At 47.3% G+C, this 18913-nt stretch overlaps 1 protein-coding gene across 2 annotated transcripts in view; it reads right to left on the bottom strand.

Annotated features, from left to right (window-relative positions):
- Nucleotides 1–7134: 7134 nt before the first annotated feature.
- KAT7 (lysine acetyltransferase 7) overlaps nucleotides 7135–18913 on the bottom strand; it is a 30009-nt gene continuing 18230 nt past the window's right edge. For both annotated transcript variants that reach the window (XM_048517385.1, XM_048517386.1), the window contains exons 10-15: nucleotides 17161–17250; nucleotides 15102–15242; nucleotides 13348–13441; nucleotides 12892–13038; nucleotides 12378–12484; nucleotides 7135–10135 (exon numbers count right to left, since the gene is read on the bottom strand). In XM_048517385.1, the coding sequence (XP_048373342.1) occupies nucleotides 10034–10135; nucleotides 12378–12484; nucleotides 12892–13038; nucleotides 13348–13441; nucleotides 15102–15242; nucleotides 17161–17250 (681 nt within the window). In that variant the 3' untranslated portion in view covers nucleotides 7135–10033. The remainder of the gene's footprint in view (nucleotides 10136–12377; nucleotides 12485–12891; nucleotides 13039–13347; nucleotides 13442–15101; nucleotides 15243–17160; nucleotides 17251–18913) is intronic.

The raw sequence follows: 18913 nt of genomic DNA, 5'->3' as shown, positions 1-18913 counted from the left end.
GGTGCACACTGATTGAAGTTGGGGTGTGTGAAGAAGTTGCTCTGGTTACAGAATCAGGCAAGGCACATTAGCCTGACAAGGCCTCTGATCTCCCGACAGGAAACCGAAAGGCTTTGAAATTACCCAAAAGGAAACTAGTAGCCAAACGGTGGCCAGAACAAAGAACTGCCTTAAAGCATGGACAGGAAACGAAGTTTACCTGGAATCCCAGGAGACAAAGGAAAGCATATTCCAATCTAAGCTGGCCGGGAGAGAGCATCTCCTGAGCCCAGGTCTGAACAAGGCCTGTCTGGAACCGTGCTGTTAGCTGAGAAATATCTGGATCCAGTGGTGGGATCCAAAAATTTTAGTAACAGGTTCCCATGGTGGTGGGATTCAAACAGTGGCGTAGCGCCAATGGGGCTGGGCGGGGCACAACGGGGGCGTGGCCAGGCATTCCGGGGGCGGGGCATTAATAATTTCTCTGTTACTGTAAAAAAAAAGTTCCTAATTTCCAGCTGGTATCTTTCTGTCCATAATTTAAACTCATTATAGCAAGTCCTATCGTCTAATGCCAACAGAAACAACTACTTCTCCTCTAATTGACTGCCTGTCAAATACTTAATATTTTCAAATACTTAATTTTGTTTCTAGAAATCAAGATACTTTCCTTAAACAAGGAACTTTACCATATTACTAAAACATGTTTTTAAAACAGCCCAACAGGGAGAATTATCCCGTTTTCTACCTTCGCTAACCAGCCACATAGGAAACAACAGGACTTTATGATTTTTGGACCTAATGGAATTTCTAACGGAAAAGCAGACCCAATTAGTAACCCCCTCTCAGCACACAAAAATAATTAGTAACCTACTCAGGAACTGGTGAGAACCTGCTGGATCCCACCTCTGTATCAGAACATTTTCTTGTTTTCTGTTTTTTTAATAATACAATCTTTGAGAATTCAGCGGTTTTGAGTATCTGGAAAGAAAAGAACCCAGGATTTATAAGTCAGGCGTGGCTCTCCCATTCCTGATCTTGCGACATGGTGGCAGGCTGCATCAGTAGAATATAAACAGAAGCCTTGCAAATGTGATGGGAGAGTAAACAAGAGAACGATTGCGGTCCCATGATGAGCGCTGCCTGTGACTTTGAGAACTCTGCTTCTGGCCTAATCCTCAGAAATAAGGACATTTTCCTGGCTGGGCTGTATAGTTCTGCTTCCAGGATTCCGAATCAGGGGACTTAGAAAATGAATCAGTGGCACAGGGTGAGGCTACAGAACTGGACGAACTGTCAAAGCCACGTCCAGATTCTCTGACTTCTGAGATTGATCGTCGCTCGCGGGTTTTCCTCTCTTCTTGGTGGTGACGAGAGCTAGAAGCTTCCTAGCATGGAAGCATCGATTTATCAACTTTTTGGAAAGAGGGGGAAATACTTAATGGCAGCCATGAATCATTTCAAGGGGGTGAGTCCGGACATGGGCAAGGGACTAAAAATAAACATTTGAGGAGATTTGTGAATACGGCACCCTAGGCTTCCATCCTTTCGTTTGAAAAGAAAAAAAATACCACCCCCCGCAGAGGGGCAGCTACCTGTTTCCCAGACAAAGGTAACCGGTTTTTAAGAGCTTTGCAATGGGTAGAAATTCAGCATCTGCTGCTGCTCGTTCTGCTCGAGAATGCTACCTGAGGGGCACCCTCTCATGTGAAGATTCTCTGCATTTACTGGAAATTGCTATTGTGTTGAATTTTGACAGCTCTTGAGGGCACCAAGGCCAACATCACACAGACAGCATAAAGCACAACAGAATGCAGCTGTGAAGCAACCTGCCAGCGGAGGCGCCAATCAATTCAGAAAGCTGCTTCACACTGTTGTAAACTGACCACAGCGGGAGAGGGGGTGGACAAAAGAGCAACAAGAGGGAGATGTGAATTCAATCAACGCTTCCACCCGGGAACGAGGAAGTGGGCGCAGGGACACAGGCCCCTGCTCCTGTCATGGTTGACGAGAACTTTCACTAAGAGGTGGCTTGGATCCTGGACTCTAGGAGCAGCAGTGGCGTAGGAGGTTAAGAGCTCGTGTATCTAATCTGGAGGAACCGGGTTTGATTCCCAGCTCTGCCGCCTGAGCTGTGGAGGCTTATCTGGGGAATTCAGATTAGCCTGTACACTCCCACACACGCCAGCTGGGTGACCTTGGGCTAGTCACAGCTTCTCGGAGCTCTCTCAGCCCCACCTACCTCACAGGGTGTTTGTTGTGAGGGGGGGAAGGGCAAGGAGATTGTAAGCCCCTTTGAGTCTCCTGTAGGAGAGAAAGGGGGGATATAAATCCAAAACTCTTCTTCTTCTTCTTCTTCAAGTCCCTCAGGGCCGCTTGCAATATCTCATTCGCTGGAAACATTTCTCCCCTGGGGAGGATGAGTGGGTCCCTGCTGAACATGTGTCTGCCCCCGCCCTCATCTGGGCCTTCCATAAGTTATATCATGACAGGCTGGTGGGGGAGGGGGAAATTGGGGGCGGGGGCAGAATGTCAAGACCAGCTTTCCTCACCTAGGCCCGTTCCGCACATGCAGAATGATGCACTTTCAATCCATTTTCACAATTGCTTTGCAAGTGGATTTTGCTATTCCGCACGGTAAAATCCAGCTGCAAAGTGCACTGAAAGTGGATTATTTTGTATGTGCGGAAGGGGCCCTAGACAGGCAGAAACCAGTGATGGAGGATTCCTACAAGTACATAGAGTGCGCACATGAAACTGCCACTTACTGATTCTGACCTTCGGGCCAGCAAAGCCAGTGTTGCCTCCTGAGACCAGCGGCTGCGTTCCAGGGTCTCAGGAGGGGGTCTTTACATCCCCCGCTACCTTGCTTCTTTTCACAGCTGATGCTGGGAATTAAATGTGGGACCTTCTGCGGTGCCCTGCTGTGAGCCACATCCCCTTCCAAAGGAGACATTTAGCTGCTATTGTTGAATTTCTGTTACACAGCACAATTTACTTCTGTGTTTTTACTTTCCTTTCTCCCCCAAGGGGAACTTGAGATAGCAGAGAGCAAGTGTGCTATTGTGGTTAAGAGCAAGTGCATTCTAATCTGGAGAACTGGGTTTGATTCCCAACTCCTCCACCTGAGTGGCAGAGACTTATCTGGTGATCCAGTTGTGTTTCCACACTCCTACATTCCTGCTGGGTGACCTTGGACTAGTCACAGTTCTCTCAGCCCCACCTAACTCACAAGGGGTCTGTTGTGGGGACAGGAAGGGAAAGGAGCTTGTAAGCCACCTGGAGACGCCTTACAGGAGAGAAAGGTGGGATATAAATCCAAACTCTTCTTCTTCTCCTCCATTTTATCCTCACAAGAACCCTGTAAGGTGGGTTAAGATGAGACTGGCCCAAACTCACCCAGTGAGCGGCCATGGCAGAGCAGAGTTTGGGCCCTGGGTCTTCCAGATCCTAGTTTAACGCTCTAACCACTACACTGGCTGTCCAATGATAGAACTCTTGGTGGTGCTTTTTTGGTGGGGGGGGAGGCATTTTTGATCTGCTCAGCAAAACAGAAAACACATTGGCAAGATGATAGTATTTCTCCTCGCCTGCACCGTTTGGCAATTGGATCTGCTGCTAAATTCATGCTACTTTTCAGTTGTGAAGGCGTGAAAACACCCCCAAGCGTGTGCAAAGTAAATAAATGTGTTCGACACTTCTTGTATAAAAGATTTCTAGAAGAGACGATGAATTTCCCTTGTGAAGGCAACAAACAGGAGGTATCGGTTGACGGTTACACATAGAAAGGAGATCCCGCAATGCATGTGAACTGCCCTCGCTCTCAACTGGAACCAGGGTTCAACGCCTCGTTTATCTAGCACATTGTTATCCTGCCGTTCTTCCATGGAGCTGTGTCATTCATCCGTCTCCTTTCTTCTATTTTATCCATGCAACAACCCTATGCGGGAGGTCAGGTTGAATCTGTTCGGCTCAAAATGTAAAGAATATGCATTAAATAGTCATGGGTTGGATCCTTGGATGCGTTAGCGGAAGGCAAGTTTAACATAGGTTTGTCCTCGCTTGTGCAAGAAATAGTGCAAGAGTGTCTGAAAGATCATGCGCTGGAACCCAATCCCGAGCATATGAAAAATCAAGCAAGTGTGCCGCTCTCCTAGTGATTTACAGAGCAGCTGGATCAAGGGCTACAATCATTCTCGCTGGGAAGAGGAATGTAAAAAGAGTATTTGTGAATTATATTGTTGTTATTGTCTTAAGATCGAAATACAAGAGGCAGCCTGGTGTAATGATTAGAGTGTCGGAATCCAATCCTGACCCTGACATGGACATTTGCTGGATGACCTTGGGCCATTCACACATGGTCACCGCCTGTTACCTCACAGGGTTACTATGAGGATAAAATGAAGAAGGGTTACAGAATGTTGTAAGCCACTTTGAAGAAGAGTTTAGCTTGATACTCCGCTCAGGAGTTGGGAATCAAGCCCAGTTCTCCAGGCTAGAATCCACCTGCTCTTAACCACTACACCAGGCTGGCTCTCAAATAATAATAATAAGAGTTTGGATTTATATCCCCCCTTTCTCTCCTGCAGGAGACTCAAAGGGGCTTACAATCTCCTTGCCCTTCCCCCCCTCACAACAAACACCCTGTGAGGTAGGTGGGGCTGAGAGAGCTCTGAGAAGCTGTGACTAGCCCAAGGTCACCCAGCTGGCATGTGTGGGAGTGTACAGGCTAATCTGAATTCCCCAGATAAGCCTCCGCAGCTCAGGCGGCAGAGCTGGGAATCAAACCCGGTTCCTCCAGATTAGATACACAAGCTCTTAACCTCCTACGCCACTGCTGCTTTCCATTCTAGGCAGGATAAGGAACTCCATTCTAGGCAGGATAGAGCATTAAAGAAGTTAATAAGATGAGACACAATAGAGTTGACTTGTTGACCCTAGAGCAAGAGTAAATGTTCCATAGATCCAATCTGCTAAAATGTAGATTTTTTCAAGTGGGGGGGGGGGAGGGTCAAAGACAATTGAGTTTTTTGGTCTACATTTATTTATTTATTAAATTTGTATACCGCCCTACCCCGAGGGGCTCAGAGCGGTGTCCAACAGCCACATATCTAACATTAAAACAGCTAAAAACAATCAGTCCCCACTAATTAAGGAACCATATTTGCATAATTCAACATTGACTCTAGGACAGTGGTTCTCAACCTTCCTAATGCTGCGACCCTTTAATACAGTTCCTCATGTTGTGGTGACCCCCAACCCTAACATTTATCCATTTTACAGATGGAGAACACTGATGCAGAGTCTTCGACGACCCCTGTGAAAGGGTCGTTCGACCCCCAAAGGGGTCCCGACCCCCAGGTTGAGAACCACTGCTCTAGGATGAATAAAATGACCAGATTCTAAGAAACGTCGGGAGCCTTTATTGATAAACCATAAACTGATATGCAGAGGGATTCTACCATGTAGCAAAGAAGTGACCCACCCAATAGAAAAATATGCCTTTAAATACCTTGTGACCTCTGGTTTGCTCTTACAGAACCGACATGGGATCCGGAAAGCGGTCAACTCCTTCCAGCGTGGACATCTTAGGAAGATCCTGTCCTCCATGCCTCGTTCACCTGAACTCTGCTGCCCCAGCAGACCTCCCCTCCGCCACTTGCTTCTCTCTCCAAACCATTTGTCAAGAATGACCAAGTATTTGACTGTTCTGAAAGTCTCCCCCCAGCCCGTTGACCCTGAGCATCCTATAAACTTATTTGCCACGCCTTGTGATGTCTTCCCTTTTTTCCTCTTCCCTTTAGAAACAAAACCCAAGACTGAGGCAGGAGCTGATGCAAGGGGGTAAAGCCGTAAGTTTAGAGGCTGAGATTTAAGCAGGGGTGGCAGGAATGGGTGATGGATCATGAATCATGCTCTTATTAAGGCTGCCAAATCCAAAACAGGGACAAAAAGTCTAATGAAACGGCAAAAAAAATTGCGTTCTCTGCTGCAAATTCTCCCCCAGTTTGGAAATGTCCATTGTTGACCTGTGATTAATGGTGCACCAGTACCATTCATTTAATATAATTGGTGGTTCTCTTAATGAAAAATGAGGAAATAATTTTCTATATGTGTAAGTTCATACGACAGGGTCAACATGGTATAGTGGTTAAAGTGCCGGACTAGGATCTAAGAAACCCAGGTTTAAATTCCCACTTGCTGAGTGACTTTGGACCAGACACAGACTCTTACCCCTAGCCTAGCCAGTATTTGGAGGGGAGACCTCCAAGGAATACCAGGTAAATCCAGCACTGGTCAGTATCTGAGAGATTTCCAAGGAATACCAGGGTCATGAAGCAGAGGCAGGCAACAGCAAACTACTCCTATGAACGTCTCCTGCCTTGAAAATCCCATGTGGTTGCTGTAAGTCAGCTGTGACTTCACAGCAATACAAGAGTCTGGGGAAGAAAATCCCAGGGGAGGAGGAAAAAGAAATTGTTAACTACTACCTATGAAGATCTAGTCCATCTATTGTCACAATGTGAGCTGACATCAATGAATGGGACTTAGGTGCAAGAAGTCACACCTGCTGTCGGGGATGGGGGAAGCTGTCTTCGCCTCTGATATATTAATAGACCTTCCCTGTTCTTTCGTTTTCCTTTGATGCTTGAAACTAGTGAAACTAGAAGTGACCCAGGTGCCTTCCCAGCACGGGGAGGCAGCAGGTGGCTGGACACTATTACTGTGCTCTCCTTGAGATGCTTGACTCCCAAACATCTTTCTTTACGTTGTGTTATTCTCACATTCCATGGGTAACGGGTGTGTGTGTGTGTCATGGCAGGAATTCTGAGGGGATAAAGGCTACTGTAATTCCATAGCCCAGCAGAACCGGCTTTACCAAAGCCAGGTACTAGCTGTGTTCAATAAAGACTTCTGAGCAAACATCCAGAGTCTGTTTATTGACTCCAGTCTGAAGACCTGATATTGGTCAGCCCATTTATTTATTTATCTTCAAATTTATATACCGCCCCTTCCCCTAAGGGCTCTGGGTGGTGAACATCAAAATAAATAACAATATGTGAAACAACTATAAACAATAAATAAATAACATGGGCACCTTAAGCCATGACATTGCAGGCGCTCTGTTCCGCGTTATCAATGAGGACTAGAAAGTCAGAGCAGAGAACATGCTTTATTGAGAAATAGTTACACTGGTAGCATATTCTAACATATCCAGGGAACGAAGAGATCAGCTTTTTGTACAAAGGCGGCCAGCCTCCCATCCCACCGAAGACTGAGCCGGCACGTGCCGCCCCACCGCCGGTTATAACCTAGAAGCTGAGGGGAGTGACTGATAGTTGCCGGCGACGAGCACAGAAATAGAAATGTCAGTAGGCTTAGAATGCCAGTGGAAAGACAACAAAGAACACAAGTCAACCACAGGACTGCTTGCGGGGGGGAAAAGGTCTGTGCGGGAGTCAGACTTTGAACGACACACAGTTCCTCTCCTCCCAAGTATGACAAGGTGACTATTCTTGAAATGTCCACCTTGAAACAGAGGTTGCATTTGTTGCCCCTAAGCTTCTCCTTTGCTGAAGACCACATCAGACTTGGAGGGTGAAGAAAGGGCAGGGATGCTTTTACATTGCCCAGGGGATTTTCCTCTAGAGAGGGTGAAGAGAGGTGAAAAAGGTACAACCCTCACCCTTGTTCACAGAGGCTCTTAAGGCAATCCAGAACAAATCCCAGGCGAGACACCCACTTGTCAGTAGCTACCCAGAAATTCACACAGGTCACTGAAGACTCATGTGAACATAACTCCTAGTGCAGGAGTGTCAAACTCGCGGCCCTCCAGATGTTCATGAACTACAATTCCCATCAGTCCCTCCCAACATGAGCTTTGGCTATACTGGCAAGGGCTGATGGGAATTGCAGTTCATGAACATCTGGAGGGCCACAAGTTTGACACCTGTGTCCTAGTGATTTCCCATGTTGGGTGAGTTGGCAGAAACACAGCACTGGCAGGCAGAAGGAATGCTCTCACCCCAGTTTTAATGAGTGAAAATACCTTGAGGGATGGAGGGCAAAGTTCCCCCAACCCACCATAAGTACACAATGCCAGTTGCATCCACAGGCCTGTCTCTGAAGCAAATTTTTGCAAAACATTTCCAGGGTGGTGTTGTCTTCTGATGAACGCCCATGTGCAACCAACAGCTGCATCCTGGAATGGGGCAAAAACGCAGGATTTTCGGAGATATCCTGCACTGCAGGGCCATTTGAACAAGAGCTTCTGCAGAGAAAGCCATCTCAGAAACCCCTGGGATCAACCATGACCATCTGCCCTTAGTAGCTTCAGGGGTTCTCCGCAACTGTGGGGGTTCTTGGCATCTTTGCACGTGGTGTGGCGATTATGCTGATGTACCGAATTTCGCTACTTGACACTCTCCAAAGTAACGAGCAGTGGCGTATCTGTAATGGGAACCAGGGTGTGTGTGTCAAATGTCCCTGGGCGCAACAGTTGGGGGGGGGGTCGGCCCCACCCCCTCCTCCCCTGCGCCAGCCTGGCTTGGAAGCCACGGCACCTGTCGGAGCCGCCCCCACCCTTGAGTGTGTGTGGGGGGTGCGCCCTGGGCAGGGGTTGTCCCTGGGTGCCATTTCCCCTTGATATGCCTCTGGTAACCAATGATCAGGTGGACCAAGGCAAGGTAACCAATGATCAGGTAGACCAGATGCAGCGCAAGCAGTTGGCCCTGGATGACCCTATAGCAGCAGAAGAGGGAAAGACAAATCTTTTTTAAATGCAGCAGCACAGCCCACAACCGAGCCAGCACAGTCGCCACGTCAATCACCACCCGGTGGAAATTGTACCTGGTAGCAAGCAGCTCAAGCTGTTCCACAGGTGGGGTGTTACCAGATTTGGGGACCTTGCCACAAGCAAGACGTGGTGCTGGATGTGGATAGTAAATGGGCTGGCAGTGGGAAGCAGCCAGGGCCGGACTGTGTGGCCAAGACATGCTTTTCTTGGGCAGTAGCTTTCTTTGGAGCAGGAGGAAATCCAGCAGGTGGAGACGGCCAATGCAGAAGGCACTGTGCCAAGGCTTGGATGCAGATCTGGAGTCCCTTCCTCCACAATTAAAAAAACAACAACCCTGAACCAAACTCTTCTAAAGCCTGTGGATAGACTGGATTCTTTCTTTTTTGAAAGCTATCAAAGGAGGACCTAGTTCAACATTGGTTGTCAGGTAGTAGCATCCCTCACTCCCACTGAGGCCTGGCAAGGATAAGCAAAAGCAACAGCACATCATGTGCCAGGACAAGCCACCTGCGTGCACGGACACTGCTGTGGGGACTCGGCTGGGTGGGATGCATGATCTGAGAGCTATGCAACAGTTGTACCACCTGAACGTTCTGAGCCAGAAGGGAACAGAAAGCAACAGGGTCCCTGAAAGCAGAGCCCTTCGGGGCATTACGTGCTGAAGGGAAGAGAAAGAAGAACATGGCATGGAAGTTTCCTTGCCTGGGCCCCTGCAGCAAGGTCCAGGCCATGCTTAGGCTTGCGAACGGATGCGACACGTTGCGGATCCTGAAACAGCCCAACGGGTGCTGCGTTCTTTCCGCTTGTGCCCGGGGGTAGTGGTGGGGAGAACAATGCATTTACACTGACAAAGTGGCCAGGGAAGCAAGTGGGCTGGAACCAGCAAGACACCGAAATGCAAAACACACCCCTGTGGGGAAAGACGACCTCTGCGGCTCAAGGGGCAGCGGGTGGAGAAGACCGACACTAGCGAGCACAGCTGCTCCGCGGGACCCCCCTCGTCGCTGTGCACCAAACTCTCACATCTTGGCGACTCTGCTGAGGCTGGCGTGTACGAACATTCCTCCAAAGCAGCCTCTGCTGGGTGCACCAAGGGTCTGCGGTGAAGCGGCCTCAAACAGAACAGAGAGCTCACGGAAGAGGGGGTTTGGTGTTCACGACACATCCACTGATCCCACAGGGCAGGTCTCAATGCTGGGAAAAGGGGCGGTGGCCGGTGGGGATGGGGCATCCGCACTTCTTGGAGAGGCGGGTCCATTAAGTTCCTTTGGGAGGGGTCCATTTCAAACAGCCGGGATCCATGATTTTATTGCTGTTGGACCTTTTGGACTCTTTGGCTATCCACTCGTCAATAAGATCCTAAAACGGGGCGAAGAAAGGACAAGTTCAAGGCTTGAGAAAGGTTGACTGATAGGACAAGAGAGATCTACACACGTCAGTTTCCTAAGCAGCACCCCAAAGGTTAGGGAAACAAACTTGGTAGATGGCTTTCCCCCCCCCCACTAGCTAACAATCTTATCTGTTAGGACTCCTTTCTATGAGGACTAGTCTTCCATTTCTGGAAAGGACACCGAAGGCTCTTTCCCACCACAAAAATTGTTATTTCTGTTTTTAAGAATCTACAGTTTCCTACCTTTTTGTTGCCTCCTGGAAATGCTGCTCCTGGAGTGGAGCATTTCAGGGAGCTCAAATGAGCTCTTAGGGAGGTGGATGGGGGGAACGGAAGGCCCTTCTGTTACTGGATCAGAACTTAGAAAAGTTCTGGTCTAGTAACAGAAGGGCCTTCTGTTCCCAGAAACCAAACTGCAGCCTATTCTCTGCACTGAACTGTTATGGCCTCGTAGAGCCATCTTGATGTAGTGGTTAAGAGCAGGTGGATTCTAATCTGGAGAACTGGGTTTGATCCCCCACTCCTCCACCTGAGTGGCAGAGGCTTATCTGGTTCACCAGATGTGTTTCCGCACTCCTACATTCCTGCTGGGTGACCTTGGGCTAGTCACAGTTCTCTCTGAACTCTCTCAGCCCAAGGGAAAGGAGCTTGTAAGCCACCTTGAGTCTCCTTACAGGAGAGAAAGGTGGGGTATAAATCCAAACTCCTCTTCTTCTTCAAATAATCCGGCTGGAGTGGCAGAGAAGCCTCAGAGTCCCTGACTTGAGCCTGGCCTTTATTACACAATTATCAGGAAATCTGCTTGCTCTTATGCTCCAGTTCTCTTCCTAGCCATACTCAGGTATGCAGATCGTTTGCATCCCCAAATACATAGCTCGTAGTATTGGTTAGTATCAGAGCGCCTTGTTAATCAAGCCCTATTGCAGTCGTCTTGTTTTGATGCTTTGAATGTATTTAATTTATATTATTATTACAGTTTTTAAAATTGCCAACACTTTGGCAGAAAGAGGGCAAATAATAGAACATAGCCATAGCAGCGTTAGTAGTAATAATAAAAATAATTGTTAACAACAACAGGTTTTATTATATGCTGTTTTGGGAATGCAGTAAGGAAGGGAGTTGGGCTAGACAGAGTGAAAGCAATAGCAACAGCAGTAGGATCCATCCAACCAACGTACGCAAAATACACTGAATACTTGAAAGTGCAGTATGAGTGCCAGGTAGTATCAGGAATGAAACCTGCCTTTCCTAACATCAGTTAATGAGGCAGGTGCCAAAGGGTGATGAGTTTCACATCTGGGTGAGGGAGTACCAGATCTGCTGTACGGGGATTGATCTATGCTTTACTACGTAATTAGCCCTCTGATATGTTCACGGATCTATTCTCTGTTTGGTCTGTTTTTATATGCTTAGAAATGCAGACAACAAGGCTGCCCCCGCTTGGGACTCCGGGAGGGGGAAGGTGGAAGGATTGGAGCCCCAGCAGGAAACTATCTGACTATCAGCTGCTTTAAGCTTGGGATGCCTGCTTTCAAAAACAAAAACTTGTTCACACTTTACTTTCACATGTTCTCTGGGAAATTGGGAGGGGCGATATAAGGGAGTACGAATGGAGATAAAAATGACTGTGGAAGTCAGATCCAGCAAAACTGGCTTCCTGAGTTTAAGGAACTTCTTGCCTACTCAATAAAGACTACTGATCTTGCATCTAGGGTCTGATGATTGACTACCAAGACTTAACAGGCAGCATCATTCTATTAACAGATTTGTACTGTAAGGAAAAACAGCACCTAGCTGAACGTCCATCATTTCACTCAAGAAGAAGAGTTGGATTTATATCCCCCCTTTCTCTCCTACAGGAGACTCAAAGGGGCTTACAAACTCCTTGCCCTTCCCCCCTCACGACAAACACCCTGTGAGGTAGGTGGGGCTGAGAGAGCTCAGAAGAACTGTGACTAGCCCAGGGTCACCCAGCTGGCATGTGTTGGAGTGCACAGGCTAATCTGAATTCCGCAGATAAGCCTCCACCGCTCAGACAGCAGAGCGGGGAATCAAACCCGGTTCCTCCAGATCAGAGTACACCTGCTCTTAACCACTACGCCACTGCTCAAGGCAAATGAAGGGCAGAACAGAAAGGAAGCAAAACGCAAGAAATGGGCTGAAGGCTAAATTCAATGCGGAGCCCACCTGTGTGAACAGACACGTTCTTACCTGTCTCTTTAAGACCAGGTGTTTGCCCTTCCAGTATTTAAGCATCTGGAGCGCTTGCAGAGTGCTAACAATGTCGACTGGGTTGACAGCTGTCTCCTGGCTGATCTCTGAAATGCGGAGACAAAAAAAGCCCTGTTACGAAATAAAAGGGGACAACTGGACTGACCTAGGAGGCCGTTCTCCCCATCTTCTGGCAGCTCTGGAATCTTTAAAATGGTTTTCTGTTGCTGGAACCTTGGGAGGCTCAAGGTGTAACGCTGTCTCCTTCAACCAACATAACAGAGTGCAGTGTAAATGTAAACAGCTCGCCCGAGAAAGATACAGCCATGGCTATGAAAGCAGACTTAAGACTAGGGCTCTGGGGAACCTCCCAAAAAAAGCCTCAATTCCTCCTCTTACTAAAAAAAAAAGTTTGGCCAAGTGAACTAGGAAGTAGCTCTTCCAGTCTTGTAGGAGATTTGGGGTGTTGGTGATAAAGAATCCCAGAAAGGTAACCTGCTACCCAAAACCTTACCTTTGATGGAGATTTCTTTGCCTTGGAAGTTATGCAAATACCGAAGGAGGACCTCCTTCCAGTAGCTACGGTAGCTGATAAGGCCCAGGTCTGAAAGCGGTCGTTCGGGGGAGCCGACCTTCTCTTCCACTTTGGAAAGCAAGTAGCCTGCAGAAGAGAAGAGACCAGACTCTTTTGGAATCTGGCTTAGCCAACCTCCAGACTGCTATTCCACCCGCCTCGACAGCACGTCATGGCATTAGAATTTCTGAAGGCAGTGTTCTCAGAGCAGTCGATTTAAAATATTCTGTGCATACAAAATTCACCGTGGAATCTTGTTAACCGAATGCCCCAGGATGACAACCATGTTCTTTGCAGAGCACTGAGAGGGTAGGGATTGAAGGCAACAGAAAATGTATCTGGGAGGGATGAAGAGTGAGGTGTTGGAAGTAAAGTGATATTAAGTGCCTTACTTACTGAAGTCGATGAGCATTTTGCCATAACCCTGCCTCATGTACTGGGGCATGGTCAGGATGCAGGAAACATTGTAGTTGAGGAATGAATTCTTCTCCTAGAAACAAAGATCACATCTGTCAGGGGGCCATACTCGAGAAGCATCGTCAGAGAAGCAAGAAGTGTGGTTTCAAGCACACGGCTTTTCAAGGTAGTCAGAACAAGGTAGCAGGAATCCAAAATACCACACATGCAGAATAATGCACTTTCAAACCACTTTCAATGCATCTTGCAGCTGGATTTTACTGTGCGGAATTGCAAAATCCACTTGCAAACAATTGTGAAAGTGGATTGAAAGTGAATTATTCTTATTTATTTATTTATTTATTTATTTATTTATTTGTTCCACTTTTATACCGCCCTCCCCCAAAGGGCTCAGGGCGGTTTACATCACAATATAAACAAGCGGATAACAAAATAGAATACTAAAAATTCATGTCAGTTAAAAGCAGCGCTCTTAATTTATAATCAGTTAAAAAACAGATGGCGTTTCAGCCACCAGCTAGCTCCCCTAACTCCCCTTGGAGAGGGGAAACAGCGGATCTTAGCCAGTTGTTAATGGGTTAATTATCAGCAGCCGTTTCCGCCTCCCCAAAGTCTCCGGGCGGAATAATCCCTCAGTTCTTATGGCCCCTCACATTCTGCATGTGAGGAAGGGGCCAAAGGCTTGCAAACAGCTCAAAGGACTATGACCCTGCATTCTTTGGACATTGCCTCACACGTATGCCGTACTTCCAAGCTGATTTTGAAATGGCAGAACCTTCAAAAGTTATTGGTGACAGGGCACAGGGCTGAACAGTGGTTAGAGTATGGGCAACAAATCCTCTACTTAGCCATCAAGTTCAGCCAGGCCAAGACACAATAATCGCACTCCCAATAATAACTTTAATTTCTAACTAGGGAAATGTAAGGATAAACCAAAGAAGAGAGAACCACATATGTTACCTTGAGCACCTTGGAGGAAAAATTCAAAGGAACAGGACTGCAGTGTTCAGAGAAAAATTGTTCTGATATCATTGGGAAGAAGAGAAGAGTTTGGATTTATACCCCACCTTTCTCTCCTGTAAGGAGACTGAAGGTGGCTTACAAGTTCCTTTCCCTTCCTCTCCCCACAACAGACACCTGGTGAGATAGGTGGGCTGAGAGTTCCCAAGAACTGTGACTAGCCCAACGTCACCCAGCAGGAATGTAGAAGTACGGAAACACATCTGGTTCACCAGATAAGCCTCTGCCACTCAGGTGGAGGAGTGGGGAATCAAAACCGGTTCTCCAGATTAGAATCCACCTGCTCTTAACCACCACATACCCCTTTAAATTCATTGAAATCCATGGGCTTAGAATGGTACAGAACTGCTGAGGATGGCAATGTTAGGTACACAGCTAACAATACAATCCTATAGAGAGTCACTCCAGTCTGTGGAATCCAATAGGCTAAGACTAGAGTAACTTTGTAAAGGATGGCACTGTTGTTTAAAACGCATCACTCTGGCCCCTTCCGCACATGCAAAATAATGTGTTTTCAAACCACTTTCACAACTGTTTGCAAGTGGATTTTGCTATTCCGCACAGCTTCAAAGGGCACTGAAAGCAGTTTGAAAGTGCATTATTCTGCATGTGCGGAATGAGCCTCTGATTTGTCACCCACGGTGCCAAACAGGAGCCCTCTCCCTGTGCAGGGTCAAGCGCCCTGCCGCCCTTTTTCTGGGAAAAAAACATACCTTGGAAAAATATCCTATGAGGTGGCAGCCGGTGTTGTCTGCTTCTGTCATGACATAGAAGAGAAAGGGCTCAACGTCATAGTACAGAGTCTTGTGGTCCAAGAAGAGCTTTGCCAGAAGGCACAGATTCTGGCAGTAGATCTGGAAAGAGTCAGAGAGATCATTCAAAGGGAGAAACCGCAAGGCTGGGAGACGGCAGATCATAAGCATAAGCATAAGCATTTTATTGTCATTGTGCACGCACAACGAAATTTACAGCAGCATTCCTCGATGCACACAATTTCAGACTCATACATCATCGTCACTTTCCCCTTCCTCCACCTATCCCTACACAGCCCCAAATACATCAATATGAAGCAGAGGAGTTTAGCATAGCCACAGCTCTAGAGTAGAAGCTGTCTCTAAGCCTCTTTGTCCTAGTTCTGAGGGCCCTGTATCGTCTGCCAGATGGTAACAGTTTAAAAAGAGAGTGTGCTGGATGAGACGGGTCCCTCAGAATATTTTGGGCTTTATTTAGGCTTTGGGAATTATAGATTTCTTCCAAGGAGGGAAGAGGGCAGCCGATAATCCTTTGTGCAGTAGTGATCACCCTTTGGAGCGCCTTCCTATTCGCCACTGTGCCTGGAGAACCGTACACAGATGCAGTAGGTTAGGACACTCTCTATAGCACAGCGGTAAAAGGACACCAGAAGTTTTCCATCTAGTTGTTGCTTCCTTAAAAGTCTCAGAAAGTACAGTCTTTGCTGGGCTTTCTTAACCACCGCGGCAGTCTGTACGCCCCAGGTCAAGTCCTCTTTAATCATAACGTCCAGAAATTTAAAACTAGCCACCCGCTCCACTTGATCTCCATTTATAGTCAAGGGCTGAATTTCTGAGCTATTCCTTCTATAGTCCACTATGAGCTCCTTTGTCTTGTTAGAGGAGCCCTGGAATCATCGGGGAGCCCTGGAATCAGCTTCGAATGGAATTTCCAGAGATTGTCCCACAATACTGGCCAACAAGAGTTGGATTCAACGCAAGAAAGGAAAAGACTGTAGCAGCTGCTGGCACCGAGTCAAAGTAACTGCATCCCTATTTGTGCAAGAAGAATGGCGCTTCATTGGTTTTCATTTCTGCTTGCACACTGCTGGAGCCAAGGCAAAGGGAGAAGCTAGCACAATCCCATACAAATGCTCCAGAGGGTTCCAGGTGGTAAACTGTGTCACAGGTTTAAAGCAAGCACCCAATTCCATAGCAACACAATCCTTTACTTTGGGTCTCCAGGTGACCCAAAAAAGTATATCCTGTTTTATTTTAAAAATCTAATCGCCCTATTCAGCAAGCTATCAAACCAGTTGAATCCGTAGAACACCATCTCTTCAAACAGTGCTGGTTAAACAATAGATACCCAGATACAATTTAGAAGGAGAAGAAGAGTCTGGATGTATACCCCACCTTTCTCTCTGGCAAGGAGACTCAAGGTGGCTTACAAACGCCTTTCCCTTCCTCTCCCCACAACAGACACCTGGTGAGGTAGGTGGGGCTGAGAGAGTTCCGAAGAACCGTGACTAGCCCAAGGTCACCCAGCAGGAATGTAGGAGTCCAGAAACACATCTGGTTCACCAGGTAAGCCACTGTCACTCAGGTGGGAGTGGGGAATGAAACCCGGTTCTCCAGATTAGAATTAGACGAGAATCCACCTGCTCTTAACCACTACACCATGCTGGTGATGAATGAATATAATCTGTCAGAGGCCACAGCAGACTCTATGGCTTATGTATGCAAGATTCCAGGTCCAACCTGTATCACTCCCACCTTCAACAGCACAGAAGGCCTATGGCAAAAGACTGAATAAATAATTCCCTGGGTGGAGGAAAGGACTTTGCTAGGAGTCTCATCTACATTTTTTTGCTCCCTGTTTGTGGTCCTTCTGAGCATGCATGTTAAGAACCACAATGTCTTTGGAGACGTTATGCGGAACCTGGGGGGAGGGGGAAGCTGGTAGAATTCTGCACTGTACCACCGAGACTGCAAGCGGAAAGAGAGATCCTATTTTAAAATGCTCCTCCACACACATTACCTTGTTCTTCTTCCCGTCTACTTCGAACACCGAAATGGAGCCCTTGCGGTAAATTTCATCCCCAGGAGGATGCTTCCAGACGCATTTGGCCTACGGGGAGCAACGGACAAGTGTCATGATGCGGTTACTGAATTTAACCGGTGGCTTGAAAAGCACAAGGAGGTGACCTAAAGTCAGGTATTTGAAATCAATAAGCGGACTCTGGATGCGGGATCAGAAGTCTTTGTTGATAACAGCTAGTATCTGGCTTTCAGAAAGCCAGTTCTGACATGGAAATACAGTTGCCTTTAGTCCTCCAGAGTTCCTGTCATAAATCCCCCCTCCCCGTTTCCAGGGAATGCGAGAATAACACAACTGACAGAAAGATGTTTGAAAGTTGAGCATCTCAAGGCCAGCGCAGTGATAGTTCTCACCGCTGGAAAGGCGCCAGGGTTGCTTCAGTTATTTACTGTTACAAGCATCAAAGGAAAACGAAAAGAAAGGAAAAAGGACTATTAACATATCAGAAGATGAAGACAACTGCCCCCTCCCCACAGCCAGGTGCGAGACCTTGAACCCAAGCCCTGCTCTTTGGTGGCAGAGGGAACATATCCTGACACCTAAAAATACCTCAAGGTATATGTGTGAGCCAAGTTATTTGTTTCTGATTCTATCTGTTTGCTTCCTTGGAGGATGGAAAGGTGGCATGCTCAAATCCGAAGTGCTATTCACCAATACATATCAGTATGACCAAGTGCACCGGGCACGGGCTTTTTTAATTTCCCAGAACGGGTCATCACACATCACGACTTGCTTTGTATTTACACGGGCCTCAGGCCAGCTGGCCGGGGGTAAAGCGTAGATGGCTGGAGAAGGTGATGGCAAACTAACCCATAGTCACAGTCTGTAACAAACACCATGATGTGGCATCACTCCATAGGTCAGGGATAGCCTGGTGTTTTCACAGGGGACCACCTTGACATTTTTACGGGAACATTCGATTGCCTCTCTGACTGGGTGGTGAAACTAGGCAAATGTTCTCACAGCCTCCAGGAAAACGTCTTCTGCTCCCAAGAAGAGGAGCCACTTCTTTGATCAGAAAGGTCGCTGTTTACACGAATATACCCATGAAGCTGTCTTATGTGACTCAGACCATTGGTTGATCAAGGTCAGCTGTCAGGGGCAGCAACTCTCCAGGATCTCAGGAAGAATCCTGCTACATCCCCAATTTTCTGACCCTTTTAACTGGGGATACTGGGGATTGAACTCAGGACATTCTGAAAGCCAAGCGAGCACTCTGCCACTAAGCCACAGACTCTCCACCACCCACCTCTCCATAGCAGGGCTTTACCTGCAGCTCAAATGCAGGGCCCGCCTTGAAGGGTTTTTATCCACATTATGCATTTGGCACTAACACAGAGCTGATGCACCTTGCGTGAGCTCAGGCTGAAAACCAGCTGCACCAGCCGAGGCCCACCCGATAACACATTTAAGGAGAGGTGTCATTCTCAAAAGGAACAAGAAAGAACGAAGTGCATCCTGGCTAAACAAAGTGTGGAAAGCCACGACAACTGAAATGGTTTTTAAAAAGGTTCGCAGAACAAAGTTTTCTTTTGAAAAAGAGGCATGTTTTTATGGGTCACCCAAAGCCAACATTTTCCCCTGAATCCGCCATATGGATTTTTTTTTTACTGTGCCCATGATGATCCTTCCAGGAACCAGGAAACCCTCCGTTCCAAAAACAAGGCTGGGCTGAGCTACAAAGCCTCTTTTT

The sequence above is a fragment of the Sphaerodactylus townsendi genome, linkage group LG15 (assembly GCF_021028975.2).
Source record: "Sphaerodactylus townsendi isolate TG3544 linkage group LG15, MPM_Stown_v2.3, whole genome shotgun sequence".
NCBI classification, from domain to species: Eukaryota; Metazoa; Chordata; class Lepidosauria; order Squamata; family Sphaerodactylidae; genus Sphaerodactylus; species Sphaerodactylus townsendi.
The sequence above is the reverse complement of the archived record's forward strand: the minus strand, read 5'-3'. Positions and strand labels throughout refer to the sequence as shown.